The sequence below is a fragment of the Trichomycterus rosablanca genome, chromosome 15 (assembly GCF_030014385.1).
Source record: "Trichomycterus rosablanca isolate fTriRos1 chromosome 15, fTriRos1.hap1, whole genome shotgun sequence".
Classification (NCBI taxonomy): Eukaryota; Metazoa; Chordata; class Actinopteri; order Siluriformes; family Trichomycteridae; genus Trichomycterus; species Trichomycterus rosablanca.
Genome location: NC_086002.1, coordinates 33,909,921 through 33,924,920, shown reverse-complemented (window position 1 = coordinate 33,924,920; position 15,000 = coordinate 33,909,921). Strand labels below are relative to the sequence as shown.

The window sequence follows — 15,000 nt, the reverse complement described above, 5'->3', positions numbered from 1 at the left end:
TATATTTATATTTATTATTATTATTACTATTATTATATTTACTATTATTATTATTATATTTATTATTATTATCATATTAATTATTATTATATTTATATTTATTATTATTATATTTACTATTACATTATTATAATTATTATTATTATGTTTATTATTATTATTATTATATTTATTATTATTATTATTATTTTTATTATATTTATTATTATTATTATTATTATATTTATATTTATTATTTTTATTTTAATTATATTTATTATTATTATATTTATTGTTATTATTATTATTATATTTTTTATTATTATTATTATTATAATATTTATTATTACATTATTATAATTATTATTATTATATTTATTGTTATTATTATTATTATATTTATTATTATTATTATTATTATATTTATTATTACATTATTATAATTATTATTATTATATTTATTATTATTATATTTATTATTTTTGTTATTATTATTATATTTATTATTATTATTATTACATTTATTATTATTGTTATTATTATATTTATTATTATTAATATTATTATTATTATGTAACAACACGAGTGTAAATATTAAATATTTAGCCTAAAGTGAAGCACCAGTACAGTGAGCAGTATGAGCTGAAGGATTGTGGGTAATGTAGTTCAGTACCTGGCGTGGTCCCTTGTTAATAAAGTACTGAGCCAGCTCCAGAGCAGCTCGGGCGTCTTCACAGGGGTCGTGACCTTTCCTGTCCTCACTCTGGATCTCCTTCCTTACACACACACACACCCACACACACACACATCTGTACTGTAACATCTGTACTGTACAGGCTGGAACCCTCAGCAGGGTGTGCGGGTGGTGCACAGCTCACCTCAGGACCACCTGAGCCAGATGTTTGAGTTTGAACCTCTGTCCGAACTCTCTACGGTACAGCAGCGACGTATCGATGACGTGAGGGTGGATCATCTACACACACACACAGAGCAGCTTGTTGTTATTATGTTATTATATATATTATATACGATATATACAGTAGATTATTATTATTATTATTATTATATGTCGCTCTGTGTAAGAACGCGTCTGTTCTGTCCTCTATATAAAACTGTGAGTGGTGCCACAGCGCCTCTGGTGGCCGCCGCTGGTACGGGCGCCAGACTCACCCTGAGCGCGCGCAGGTCGTTATCGAGGGAGTGGCCGACCAGCACCGCGTCTCCCGGCAACAGATCCGCGAGCTTCGATTGGACGTCCTGTAGTCGCGTGGTTACGGGTTTCAGCATGGAGCGCGTGATTCCTGAGAACCTGTAAACACACACACCGGGGTGGTCAGGGTCACGGTGGGTCCGGTTCATCTAACACACACACACACACACACACACTCACACAAACTTAAAGAGAACATGTCAAACTCTTACTTGGTGCAGTAGTTGATTATGGGGTTGAGCGGCTTCACCAGTTCGTCCAGCACGCACTGCCCAGTACTGGTCACCATGGCGACGCGGGTCAGCTCCTGTCCTTCGTGTGTCATGCACTGAAACACACACACACACACACAGGTGTGTAAGCCGGTGTTTCCTCTCACTGGTCACTCGGGGTGGACGAGGTTCTCACCATCTCACAGTCCAGGCCGTACAGGGGGCTTCCGACCGTCACATGATCCACAGCTCGCGTGCTCACGAACTCCTCGAAGCCACGCCCACCTGCAAAGCATGATGGGTCAATCCCTGGGGTCAGTGCCGTCACCTGTCAGGCAGTGATTGACCTCTCACCTCTGACGGGGAAGTTCCTCCTCATCATCTCGTCCTCGCTCAGCAGGAAGCTGCTCAGTCCTCCCGTCTTCAGCCCGAAACGCCGAGACACGGGGTGCAGGAGGACGTCTGAGCCCCGCCCGCGTGCACGCGCACACACGCACGCACACACACACACACACACACACACATTAACACACACACACACACACACATACATTAACACACGCGCACACACACACACACACATTAACACACACACACACACACACACACACACACACACACACATTAACACACACACACACACACACACATTAACACACACACACACACACACACACACACACACACATTAACACACACACACACACACACACACACACACACACACACACACACATTAACACACACACACACACATTAACACACACACACACACACACACACACACACATTAACACACACACACACACACACACACACATTAACACACACGCACACACACATTAACACACACACACACACACACGCGCACACACACACACACACACACATTAACACACACACACACACATTAACACACACACACACACACACATTAACACACACACACACACACACACATTAACACACGCACACACACATTAACACACACACACACACACATTAACACACACACACACACACACACACATTAACACACACACACACACACACACACATTAACACACACACACACACACACATTAACACACACACACACACACACACACACACATTAACACACACACACACACACACACATTAACACACACACACACACACACATTAACACACACACACACACACATTAACACACGCGCACACACACACACACACACATTAACACACACACACACACACACACACACATTAACACACGCGCACACACACACACACACATTAACACACACACACACACACACACACATTAACACACACACACACACATTAACACACACACACACACACACACACACACACATTAACACACACACACACACACACATTAACACACGCGCACACACATTAACACACGCGCGCACACACACACACACACACACACATTAACACACACACACACACACACACACACACACATTAACACACACACACACACACACACATTAACACACACGCACACGCACACACACATTAACACACACACACACACATTAACACACACACACATTAACACACACACACACACACACACATTAACACACACACACATTAACACACACGCACACACACATTAACACACACACACACATTAACACACACGCACGCACACACACACACACACATTAACACACACACACACACACACACATTAACACACACACACACACATTAACACACACACACACACATTAACACACGCGCGCACACACACACACACACACACACACACATTAACACACACACACGCGCACACACACACACACACATTAACACACAGTATTTATCTCAGTGTGGCCCTGATCGTGCTGAGCTGTGACCTCCTGACCTGCAGGGGGCGGTGTAGTGGAGCTCGTGCTGGAGTGGGCGGAGCCCCGAGGTTCTGGCAGGTCTGTGTTGAAGAGTTCGGACAGCGGGTCGCCTGAGGGGGGCGTCAGGGTGCATCTCTGTGGGACAGAACAAAAAGAGGAGTGGGTGGGACGACTGATGTTTGCAGAGTCTTTGGAGTCTTCTGAGAGTCGTCTGAAGATCACCTGAGTCTACTAAGAGTCTTAAGTCTTCAGTGAGTCTTTTGAGAGTCGTATGAGTTCTAAAAATCATTTGAAAGTCTTCTAAGAGTCTTTAGTGAGTCTTTTGAAAGTGTTTTGAGTCTTCTGAGAGTCGTCTGAGTCTTTTGGGCCATCTGGGAGTGTTTTGAGTATTCTGAGAATCTTGTAATAGTCTTTTGAGAGTCTCCTAAGCCTCCTGAAAGTCGTCCGAGTCCTCTAGGCGTCTGTCGAGTGTTCTGAGAGTCTTTTAATCGTTCTTCACCTCAAGTCAACAGAAAGGACACAAGGTCTGAACGGGTTTGATTCTCGCCCCGGTCCGAGTCTCCTCTAAGACTCCTGTGAGAACTTCGGGGTTCTCCCTGACACCGCCGGACGGGAGGACTGAACGCCGAGGCTCCGCCCTGAGGGACCTGAGGGACCTCCCCCCGGTTCTCTGCGTTACTCACCGTGCTGTACCTGCTCCGGAGCTCCCGGAACTGAGAGTAGTATCTGTAGAAGTGGAGCTGGGACACGCCCTCCAGGACCAGCAGGTGCACTCGCTTCACCACGCCCGGCTCCCGCAGCTCACACCAGCTATAGAACACACACACACACACACACAGGGTACACGGGGGGGGTCGGGGGGCGGAGTCCGAGCAGGTAAAGGTCCAGAGCGGTTCGGGACGCGGCCGCGGTACCTGGGCGGGTCCGTGCCGTGGGTTCTCCCCAGCGTGACGTACTGCAGGAGGTCGGACACGTCCCTCAGACTGACGGGGTCGCCCTGCCGGTGAGGGGGGCGGGCGAGGCGGGGCACAAACGAAGATCCATCCCGCTCGCCGTTCGGCCTCGGCTTCCTGTGGACGCCACCGGGCGCTGGAGGAGGATCGAGAGAACACGTGAAACATCTCGACCGTTCAACTACCGGGCTCCAAACTGTCGCCGGAGGACTAAGGTCAGCATGAACGACGACAGAAACAGTTCGGCGGGTTTGGTGTGGAAGAATCGGATTGGCCCGCTCGGACCCCAGACTCCCAACCAGGTAACGTTGGTGCCCAACCTCATGGTCAGCGGTTCGAGCTCTTCTAATTCAGGTGTCCACAAAGTTTTGGATGATATTTGGATGTTTGTACGTACCGGTGGGACTGGGGTCGCGTTTACGTTTGCATCCGGTCGCCTCCTCCATGCTGTGACGTCACACTATAACCACCGTTACCTAGGAAACAGACCGTCATTTATTTATTAGCATTAGCGGACCAGAATTATCACCTGATCCAGAACTATAAACATCAGACAGATTCTGTGTGTATTAGTCATCCTGAATTTATTGTAATATTTAATTTGTATTAGTTTATTTATATTCTAATCATAATTTTAATCGTTTATCGTGTTTCTTTGTTGTTGCTGTTGACAGTAGAGCGTTAGCCTCGTGAATAGAGCTTTAAACCAGAAGATCAGAAGGTTCTGGGTTTGAGTCCCGCAATAAACAGCGTCTAAGATCTAAATAAGACGTTTAATCGACTGAGCATGCGCAGAAGAGTCTTCCATAGTTAGGAGGAGGATGGTCAGAGAGGCTAACATTGCACCAGTACGTTAAAGGTTCGCAGATATTACGGTTAAATACTTTAGGGAAGGTCCACACACAGAATCTAGAGCCTCTCTGAGCCACAAACATCAACAACAGAGACTTTTATTTATCATCTGATCACCATATTAACTCTAAAGTGCTGCTAATCCTGGAGCTGAGTGGGTTTTGTTGTGTTTTTGGCTTTAATCTAATCATTAGGAGCGATCGCAGGTGATTTATGAGTAAATAAAGAAATAAAAATAGATAAAGTACCTGAGGAAGAGTCGCTCACTGTTCCACATGTGTGCAAACATCTGTAGCTCTGAATCCATTAGTACTCCTGGCAGACCGAGCCAGCCGAGCTCAGAGCGCCGGATGTGACGCAGCGGCGGTTTGAACGCAGGAGCGCGGATGTTTGTGTTTGTGGAGTTAAAAGCTAAAAAATAAGATATAAAATCACATGAATTCATTTATTTAGTCTCTATTTATAGCGTATTTATATCTATATTTAGCGTTTCTGTTTAAAACAGCTGATAAACTGAGAGTGGAAACGATAACAAACATGTCAACAAAGAGACTCGCCAGGTAACAGTGTTCCGTACACCTCTAACAGTGTTCCGTACACCCTCACTTTTGTTGTTTTGAGAAAGTATAATAGAAGCACTTTGTAGTTCTACAATTACTGACTGTAGTCCATCTGTTTCTCTACATGCTTTGTTACCCCCCTTTCATGCTGTTCTTCAATGGTCAGGACCCCCACAGAGCAGGTATTATTTAGGTGCTGGATCATTCTCGGCACTGCAGTGACACTGACATGGTGCTGGTGTGTTAGTGTGTGTTGTGCTGGTATGAGTGGACACCTCACTGTCACTGCTGGACTGAGAATAGTCCACCAACCAAAAACATCCAGCCGACAGCGCCCCGTGGGCAGCGTCCTGTGACCACTGATGAAGGTCTAGAAGATGAGCGACTCAAACAGCAGCAATAGATGAGCGATCGTCTCTGACTTTACATCTACAAGGTGGACCGACTAGGTAGGAGTGTCTGATAGAGTGGACGGTGAGTGGACACGGTGTTTAAAAACTCCAGCAGCGCCGCTGTGTCTGATCCACTCATACCAGCACAACACACACTAACACACCACCACCATGTCAGTGTCACTGCAGTGCTGAGAATCATCCACCACCTAAATAATACCTGCTCTGTGGGGGTCCTGACCATTGAAGAACAGCATGAAAGGGGGTAACAAAGCATGTAGAGAAACAGATGGACTACAGTCAGTAATTGTAGAACTACAAAGTGCTGATAAAATGGACAGTGAGTGTAGAAACAAGGAGGTGGTTTTAATGTTATGACTGATCGTGTATATATCTGTGTGTGTGTGTTGTAGGGAGTTGGGATTGATCAGGAAACGGAGTCGGTCCTCCAGCATCCACAAACGATCATCAACATCAAGTAAGAACAACAAAACATCAATAATAAACATGATAATAATAATAATAAATATAATAATCACAGTCGTGTGTGTGTGTGTGTGTGTGTGTGTGTGTGTGTGTGTGTGTGTGTGTGTGTGTGTGTGTGTGTACAGATCAGTTCTTCTCGTATCTGATCGTGATTGATTTCGAGTCGACGTGCTGGAGAGAGAAAAATGACTTCGGCCAGGAGATCAGTAAGAGCGTCCGAGTCCCTCTCATGGTGTTCGGGTGGTCCTGCGGGGGGTCCTGCGGGGGGTCCGGTACCGTGTGTGTGATCTCGTCTCTCTCCTCCTCCTCTGTAGTCGAGTTTCCCGCCGTCCTGCTGAACGCCGCTAGCGGGGAGACGGAGTCGGAGTTCCACTCGTACGTGCAGCCGCAGGAGCGCCCGGTCCTGTCGTCCTTCTGTACAGAGCTCACGGGCATCACGCAGGTACCCGTCCCCCCCGTCCCATCTCTCACCGTCGTAATCACACACGCCTGCACCGGGTAGGCTGCCCGGTTAGTGCGGACGGCTGAACGCTCGTCTGTGATTGGTCCGCAGGAGCGGGTGGAGGCGGGGCTTCCTCTGCCGGTCTGTCTGTCCAGGTTTGCTCGCTGGATCCAGGGCCTGCAGCGGGAGAAGGGCGTGGCGTTCCTCACCCAGACGCCCCCGCCTACCGCTGACGATGGGGCACCGGTGAAACACTGCAGCTTCGTCACCTGGTCGGGTAGGTACGGTGACGTGAATGCGCCGGTGCTCCGATCCTGATAGACTGAACGTCGTTGTTGTAATTATTATTAGTGTGTGTGTGTGTGTGTGTGTGTGTGTGTTTCAGACTGGGACCTGGGTGTGTGTTTGCTGTACGAGTGTAAACGCAAGCAGATCACAAAGCCAGAGGTTCTGAACAGCTGGATCGACCTCAGAGCCGCGTACCGGGTAAACACCAGTGAAGCACCCGCGCACCGTATTAGATCAAATCCCATCACTCATGGTCCCAACGCTCTGTGTGTGTGTGTGTGTGTGTGTGTGTGTGTGTGTGTGTGTGTGTGTGTGTGTGTGTGTGTGTGTGTGTGTGTGTGTGTGTGTGTGTGTGTGTGTGTGTGTGTGTGTGTGTGTGTGTGTGTGTGTGTGTGTGTGTGTGCAGATTTTCTACAACAGAAAACCCAAAGGTCTGAACGGAGCCCTGCAGGACCTGGGCATCACGTTCAGCGGGCGAGAACACTCGGGTACACACACACACACACTTATACACACACACACATATATACACATACAGTGGGGGGAAATAAGTATTTGATCCCCTGCTGATTTTGTAAGTTTACCCCCTTACAAAGACTTGAACAGTCTATAATTTTTATGGAAGGTTTATTTTAACAGCGAGAGACAGAATATCAACAAAAAAACATTAAATAAAAGTTATAAATTAATTTGTATGTAATTAAGGGAAATAAGTATTTGATCCCCTACCAACCAGCAAGAATTCTGACCCCCACTGACCGGTTATGTGCCCATGAGGCTACAAATTAGTCCTGTCCCTGTATAAAAGACTCCTGTCACAGAATCAGTCTCTTCTGTTCAAATCTCTCCACCACCATGGGCAAGACCAAAGAGCTATCAAAGGACGTCAGGGACAAGATTGTAGACCTGCACAAGGCTGGAATGGGCTACAAGACCATCAGCAAGAAGCTTGGTGAGAAAGAGACCACTGTTGGTGCGATCATTCGAAAATGGAAGAAATACAAGATCACAGTCAATCACCCTCACTCTGGAGCTCCATGCAAGATCTCACCTGGTGGGGTAAGAATGATTCTGAGAAAGGTGAGGTCAGCCCAGAATTACACGGGAGGAGCTTGTCAATGATCTCCAGGGAGCTGGGAGCACAGTCACCAAGAAAACCATTAGTAACACACTTCGCCGTAATGGATTGAGATCCTGCAGTGCCCGCAAAGTCCCTCTGCTCAAGAAGGCTCATGTACACGCCCGTCTGAAGTTTACCCATGAACACCTGAATGATTCAGAGAAAGCTTGGGAGAATGTGATATGGTCAGATGAGACCAAAATTGAGCTCTTTGGCATCAACAGAGAAATGCCCGGTGGGGATGGTGTTCTTGGGGTCATATCCAGCATTTCTCTGCTCCCAGCACCCTTGAGATCATTGACGAGCTCCTCCCGTGTAATTCTGGACTGACCTCACCTTTCTCAGAATCATTCTTACCCCATCAGGTGAGATCTTGCATGGAGCTCCAGAGTGAGGGTGATTGACTGTGGTCTCTTTCTCACCAAGCGTCTTGCTGATGGTCTTGTAGCCCATTCCAGCCTTGTGCAGGTCTACAATCTTACACTCACACACACATGTACGTGCATGCTATAAGCATGTTCATGCACCTGTTATTAGTGGGTGTGGCTTCTATATCTGAACTTAGATGTAATGAAAAGGGCGTGTCCACATACGTTCTGTTATAGCTTATCGTGTGTGTGTGTGTGTGTGTGTGTGCGCAGGTCTGGACGACGCCCGTAACACCGCCCGCCTGGCCTGGCGGATGATCGGCGACGGCTGCGTCCTGAAAACCACCAGGTCTCTGAGCAGGGTGAGGGGGTCTCCTTCAGGTCCTGCTGTGTGCTGCTGGTCTCCTTCAGGTCCTCTTCTGCCCCCCAGAGACCTGCACAGGGGATTTACAGCCGCTCAGTAAACCTACTTCCTCTTTTAGTCGTATCCACTTCCCTAAGTGCTGACAGAGTGCTGTTCAGGCACTGCTGTCCATTATTCATGATCTCTCAGGGAATGACATGGCCAGTCGGGCCCTTAAGCGAGGCCCTTAGCTTTTTTCGATAACCGTCGTTATTGTCTCTGCGCAGGCACCGCTGAGGTCCGGACCGTCGACCGAACAGGGGCGTGGTCACAAGAGCGCGTGTACCGACGCCGCACGCTCGTCCGATCGGACCGCCGTCTCCAACACACACCCAGTGTCGACTACACACACCGCTACGACTACACACTCGAGTGTGTGTCGGAGTCTGGTACGGCCGCGGACCGTCCTCTCCGCCCTCACCACCCCGGGGTGCGTACACACGACCGTCGTCACACCCCAGACACACCCTGAGGCGCCGAGCTCCGATGGGTCGGACGAGTACCTGCTGACGGAGGCGGAGTCCGGTTCCTATGACGACGTGGTGCTGGAGGACGCTAACGCAGAGGCTTCTACAGACGCACCGGACAAGACACGCCCACTTCACGCTGTTCCTCCAATCAGAGACCCGCACAGGTCGCTGACTCGCCCCGGAGTTCCAAAAACTACAACTCCCAGCATTCCTTTCTCCATCTACATCGACCAATCAGATCGCTCCTCCTCTTCGGCGACGTTTCGAGTTCCGTCCGCGGTTCTGGCGCCTAGTGTCAACCAATCAGCTCGCAGGACAGGTTCCAGTAACCAATCAGCTCCTCTTACTGTCCACCAATCCGTACATTTGTCCTCATTCACTAACCAATCAGCTCTCAATTCAATCTCTGTCAACCAATCAGCTTCCTCCGTCTGTTCTATAAACCAATCAGCTCTCTCCTCCAGTTCCATCAACCAATCACGTTCCATTATCTCTGGCAACCAGTCAGCTCTCTCTTCTAGCTCTGTTAACCAATCATCACTGTCTTCTTTCTCCGGCAACCAATCAGCTCTCTCCTCCAGCTCTTCTGTAAACCACTCTTCACTCTCACGCTCCAAAAACCAATCAGCTCTCTCCTCCAGCTCTCTCCACCAATCGGCTCTCTGCTTCTCCAAGCGCTCGTCCCTCCCCCCTCAGAGGGGCGGGGTTAAGATCACGTCCCCCCTGTGTGACTGTGGGCGTCGCTCCAAGAGGTTAACGGTGTGTAACGGGGGGCCCAATCAGGGCCGGGCGTTCTACACCTGCGCCGTGAGGAGAAGCTCCGGCCCCGCCCCTCTTAACCCCGCCCCTCTGAACCCCGCCCCTCGGAGTAAAGGCTGCGGCTTCTTCAAGTGGGAGTCGGCTCTGGTGAAATCCTCGCTCCCTATTGGTCGGAACTCGTCGTCGCTCAGCTTCAGTGTGAGCACCGCCGCCTCCAGGAGCTTCCGCTGATGTGTGAGAAAGTTTGTGCCCCCCTGTACGGTCACTGTACACGCACACGCACACAACACGACACGACACGTGCTTCCTCCTGCTCATCTCAGACTGCACAGCTCCCAGCAGTTACAGTGTTTAATCTTCAGCAAATCAGAACTCAGAAACGTTTTTAATGTTTAATAATAATAAACACACACAGACGGAGCTGCTGTATAAAAGATGAATTATTTCTATAGTAGAATTTTATCCTCTGACTGGAATAATGAACTGATTTATTTTACTGTTTGTTTTGATTAAACTCATTTTTAATCTCTGCAGTGTCTGATGTCAGTATTATAATAAATAATGGTATTAAATAGTAATATTTAAAGTAAATAATAATAATATTTCAAATAAATAATATCAAATAATATTATTAAATAACATTTAATATTAATATTTAAAATAAAGCATTATAATAATAATATCTAAAACTAATTGTAATATAAAATAATATTAATAAATAATATTTAAAATAAATATCAAATAATATTAAATAATAATTAAATAAATAATATCAAACAATACTATTAATAATTATATTTAAAATGAATGATATAATAAGAAATAAGAATAAATAATGTCAAATAATATTACATAATATTTAACCTAATTAAAAATATATAAAATATGAAATAATATTGAAAATAAATAATTAAATGATTAAGTAATATTAAATAATAATATTTAAAATAAATAATAATAATGTAATGATATTTTAAAAAATTATCAAATAATATTAAATAATACTGTTAATAATTATGTTTACAAATTATAATAAGAATAAATAATATCAAATAATATTAAATACTAATGTTTAAAATAAATTAATAACTAATAATAAATAATATGCTTATCATTGTAATATTAATATCAATATATTGATAATATTATTAAACGTAAAGATTTAAATTCTTCTACTTCATTTGAAATTAGAGGTGAATTTTTTTACGTTTTTACGTTGAATTTAAAGATAAATACTTTAAATTTATTTTTAAGCTTCATCTGTAAAGTTTGTTTAGTGTTTATTTACTATTAAGATTTATTTATATTTTTATTTCCTCTTTTCTCAGACTGAATAAATGTGGAATTAAAAGAAAACTCGAATTGTTTTTATTTGAATTCTGAAATAATTAATTATGCGGTATAATGAATATTTTATAATATTAATCATTATGAATTAATTATAAATTATTTAGTTTTGTGAATGAAGCTTGTACCACGTGACGCACTGTACACTACCACGCCAGACTGCGCATGCGTGTGCTACCACGTGTGTTTTCTCGTATATCAGCTGGTTTGTGTTTCTAAACCGCGTATCATTATTATTATTTAATCTTTCAGGCTGTAATTATTGATGATTGTTTATTGTCGCGTTATTTTAACTCCAGGATCTGATCGGTGAGATTTATTTCCTCTCTTCAGCTGCAGGGTGAGTTTCATTATGATTAATCTGATGCTAAATGCTAACAGGTTAGCAAACCTGCTACAGTTTCTGTTTCATTCAGAATCAAAAAAGCACCAAAAATATAAAAATCAACTTTATTAGTTTAAATGACAGATTTATGCAAAAAGTTTGTGCACCCCGAGCAAATAGTGTCTCGGTTATTCACGTGTTTACTGCAGTAAATAAACCTGTAACTCACACATAGTTTATTTTATATTTATTTACTAAGTTTATATTTAATTATATTTAATTGTGTTTCTGTCCGCAGACTTTATTTGCTCCAGTGTGTTAAATTCAGTAAATAATCAGTAAATGTGCAGAACTGTATTTCTCCACCGTCTACAGCTGAGAAAAATCCACAAACCTTCATAAATTTATTATTTTATATAAACTATCATTTCAGTTTTGAGTTTAAAACGTTTATTATGATTTTATTGGTGCTTTTTATTAAATAGTTTCTTTTTATTTTTAATCTGGTTTGTAATTTAAGCACGTCATGTTTAACCGATTCTCCACAAGAGGGAGCTGTTTACTTTATAATTATAATAATATTAATAATATTAATAATAATATTAAATAATATTTATAATAATTCATAATATTTATAATAATAATAATTAATTTATAATAATAATAAAAATATCAAATGCAATTAATAAATGAAAATATTAAAAATACTGTCATAGTATTATTCAATAATACTATTTTAACTAAATAATAATAATATAACAATATATAAAAATTATTTAATCACAGTATTTAAGATATATATTATTATTATTAATTTTAATAATAAATAAATAACGTCAAATGTTCAATTATATTTAAAATTAATTATAATATCAAATAATTAATAACTATTATTAATTAATAATTATTAAATATCAAATAACATTGTTAATTAATAATATAATAATATATATAATAACGTCTCGCACCGAGCATATTATTAAATCATAATATTTAAAATAAATTTATTATAATAATTATTATAAATAAATAACGTCTAAATATATTACCTAATATTTAACATTAATAATAATAAAATACTATCAAATAATATTATTAATTAATAATATTTAAAATGAATAATAATATCAAAAATTATTAAATCACAATATTACACTTAAATATTATTGTTATTAATTTTAATAGCAAATAAATAAGGTCAAATAATATTTAATTAAATTTAAAGTGAATAATAATAATGTAATGACATAAATAACGTCTCCGTCTGCAGCCGAGACGTTTGGGGCGGGGACCATGTCCGAGGCGAGCGCAGAGGGGTGGAAGAGGAGCCGGAAGCACTACGGAGGGGGGCGTCCCAAACGGCCGAGGGGCGGCAGAGAGCTGGAGGCGGGCATGCAGGGCATCCTCATCACCTGTAACATGAACGAGCGCAAGTGCACGGGCGAGGCGTACAGTCTCCTGAACGAGTACGCCGACCTGCTGTACGGCCCCGAACAGGTAACGGTCCTAACACCGACCCCAACCCCGACCTCCACGGTGTCAGTGTCAATAATGTCTCCTGTTCCAGCCGGCGGATCCTGAGGGGGGTGGCAGCGAGGCCGAGGAGGAGCAGGACGACGCCGAGGAGGCCCTGAAGAAGGAGGTGGAGCAGATCCGGGCGTCGACGGAGGGGCGACGGAGGCGCTTCACGGCGCTGGAGAGCGGCGCCAACAACGTGGTGTTCATCCGGACGCGCGGCGTCGGTGAGAACCCCCCCATTCCTGAGTGTCGGGCCTTATATAAGCTACCACCACCGTATTTCACAGTAGTGAGCTATCCAGTAGGTGGTCTGATCGAGGCGGCGCGTCTGTAGTTTCACTTCTCTCTCTCTGTGTGTCCCAGAGCCGGACCGCCTGGTCCACCACGTCCTGCAGGACCTGTACACCGCCCGCCGGCTGAAGTCGCGCGCCGTCCTGCGCATGCTGCCCGTGGGCGGCTCCTGCCGGGCGTTCCCCGAGGACATGACCCGGTACCTGGAGACCTTCCTGCAGCCCTGGTTCCAGGCGCCCCGGCGGGCCACCTACCAGATCTGCTTCAAGTCGCGCAACAGCAGCCACAGCAAGCGGGACGACGTCATCAAGAGCGTCGCCGGTACGGTACACGGCCGCTGACATCCGGGGGCGTCCGTATACTTCCGGCCCGCCACTCACCTCCGCTTCGCCTCTCGTCCCGCAGGTCTGGTGAGCAAGCTGAACCCGGAGAACAAGGTGGACCTGACCGACCCGGAGCTCAGCATCATCGTGGAGGTGATCAAGTCCGTGTGCTGCGTCGCCGTGGTCCGGGACTACACCCGCTTCAGGAAGTACAACCTGCAGGAGGCGCTGAAGGGCCCGGCCGAGCCCGAGCAGAGGCAGCGAGAACAGAAGGATCCGGCCAATCAGGAGCAAGAGCAGCCGGAGGGAAAGAACGGAGCCGATCAGACGGAAGAGCCGAACGAGGGCGGCGAGCAGGTGAAAGAGGCGGAGCAAGAATGATCCACAGCTACACCTGGAACCTGGAGGATCCACAGCTGTTCCTCGTCTCTCCTGATCTTCCACCCCAGAGACTCTGAAGTGCAGAACTTTGTTTTATTTGTAACATTTTGTAGGAATTTGTGACGTTTTTTCGGTGGAACGTTTTTACGGTTTGTGTTCGTTTCCGGTCGTTCCGAATAAAGTCGAGCGTCTGAAGTTCCTCGTTTGTTCTGATTTACTCTTCAGCGCTCCAGCTAGCAGGTCAAAAGTTTATAGACGCCTGAGGCAGCAGAACCATCAAATACGTCCGGTGTTTAGACGGCGCCTTGATCTGGCACCGGTTTTATGGCTTATTCCTTTCTTGACCAATAGCACCTCCTGAGATTCGAACCTGGATCTCAGAAGTTGTGGGCGAGTGTACGTCACCGCTTTTCTCAAGGGGTGTGTACCCTGTCCTCTGTGTCCGATTACTTT

At 44.6% G+C, this 15,000-nt stretch overlaps 3 protein-coding genes across 4 annotated transcripts in view; 2 read left to right on the top strand and 1 right to left on the bottom strand.

Annotated features, from left to right (window-relative positions):
- LOC134329263 (RNA exonuclease 5-like) overlaps window positions 1-5,394 on the bottom strand; it is a 13,787-nt gene extending 8,393 nt beyond the window's left edge. The window contains exons 1-11 of one of the 2 annotated variants that reach the window (XM_063010470.1): window positions 5,323-5,394; window positions 4,620-4,698; window positions 4,184-4,358; window positions 3,953-4,079; window positions 3,287-3,404; window positions 1,756-1,863; window positions 1,598-1,686; window positions 1,402-1,517; window positions 1,150-1,288; window positions 858-952; window positions 653-755 (exon numbers count right to left, since the gene is read on the bottom strand). In XM_063010470.1, coding sequence (XP_062866540.1) covers window positions 653-755; window positions 858-952; window positions 1,150-1,288; window positions 1,402-1,517; window positions 1,598-1,686; window positions 1,756-1,863; window positions 3,287-3,404; window positions 3,953-4,079; window positions 4,184-4,358; window positions 4,620-4,668 — 1,119 coding nt within the window. In that variant the 5' untranslated portion in view covers window positions 4,669-4,698; window positions 5,323-5,394. Of the gene's footprint in view, window positions 1-652; window positions 756-857; window positions 953-1,149; window positions 1,289-1,401; window positions 1,518-1,597; window positions 1,687-1,755; window positions 1,864-3,286; window positions 3,405-3,952; window positions 4,435-4,619; window positions 4,699-5,322 lie in introns of those variants that run through there. The other variant, XM_063010469.1, reaches the window with a different exon arrangement.
- A 190-nt stretch (window positions 5,395-5,584) lies between these two features.
- eri2 (ERI1 exoribonuclease family member 2) lies at window positions 5,585-10,893 on the top strand. Its single transcript, XM_063010463.1, has 9 exons — window positions 5,585-5,634; window positions 6,440-6,504; window positions 6,638-6,718; window positions 6,827-6,954; window positions 7,066-7,231; window positions 7,340-7,440; window positions 7,649-7,730; window positions 9,004-9,092; window positions 9,361-10,893. Exons 1-9 carry the CDS (start codon window positions 5,612-5,614, stop codon window positions 10,591-10,593), a joined length of 1,968 nt encoding a protein of 655 aa, XP_062866533.1. The 5' UTR covers window positions 5,585-5,611; the 3' UTR covers window positions 10,594-10,893.
- Window positions 10,894-11,886: 993 nt separating this feature from the next.
- On the top strand, window positions 11,887-14,742 carry thumpd1 (THUMP domain containing 1). The gene is made up of 5 exons (XM_063009842.1): window positions 11,887-12,049; window positions 13,305-13,531; window positions 13,602-13,776; window positions 13,916-14,164; window positions 14,249-14,742. Exons 2-5 carry the CDS (start codon window positions 13,328-13,330, stop codon window positions 14,545-14,547), a joined length of 927 nt encoding a protein of 308 aa, XP_062865912.1. The 5' UTR covers window positions 11,887-12,049; window positions 13,305-13,327; the 3' UTR covers window positions 14,548-14,742.
- The last annotated feature ends 258 nt before the right edge of the window (window positions 14,743-15,000 follow it).

Excerpts from the sequence above, each read along its gene's own strand:
- eri2 (XM_063010463.1), top strand. The coding sequence starts at position 5,612 with ATGTCAACAAAGAGACTCGCCAG. Across the intron at positions 6,505-6,637 it reads CAAACGATCATCAACATCAA|ATCAGTTCTTCTCGTATCTG; the intron begins GTAAGAACAACA and ends GTGTGTGTACAG. Across the intron at positions 7,232-7,339 it reads CAGCTTCGTCACCTGGTCGG|ACTGGGACCTGGGTGTGTGT; the intron begins GTAGGTACGGTG and ends TGTGTGTTTCAG.
- thumpd1 (XM_063009842.1), top strand. The coding sequence starts at position 13,328 with ATGTCCGAGGCGAGCGCAGAGGGGTGGAAGAGGAGCCGGAAGCACTAC. Across the intron at positions 13,532-13,601 it reads TGCTGTACGGCCCCGAACAG|CCGGCGGATCCTGAGGGGGG; the intron begins GTAACGGTCCTA and ends CTCCTGTTCCAG. Across the intron at positions 14,165-14,248 it reads CGTCATCAAGAGCGTCGCCG|GTCTGGTGAGCAAGCTGAAC; the intron begins GTACGGTACACG and ends CTCGTCCCGCAG.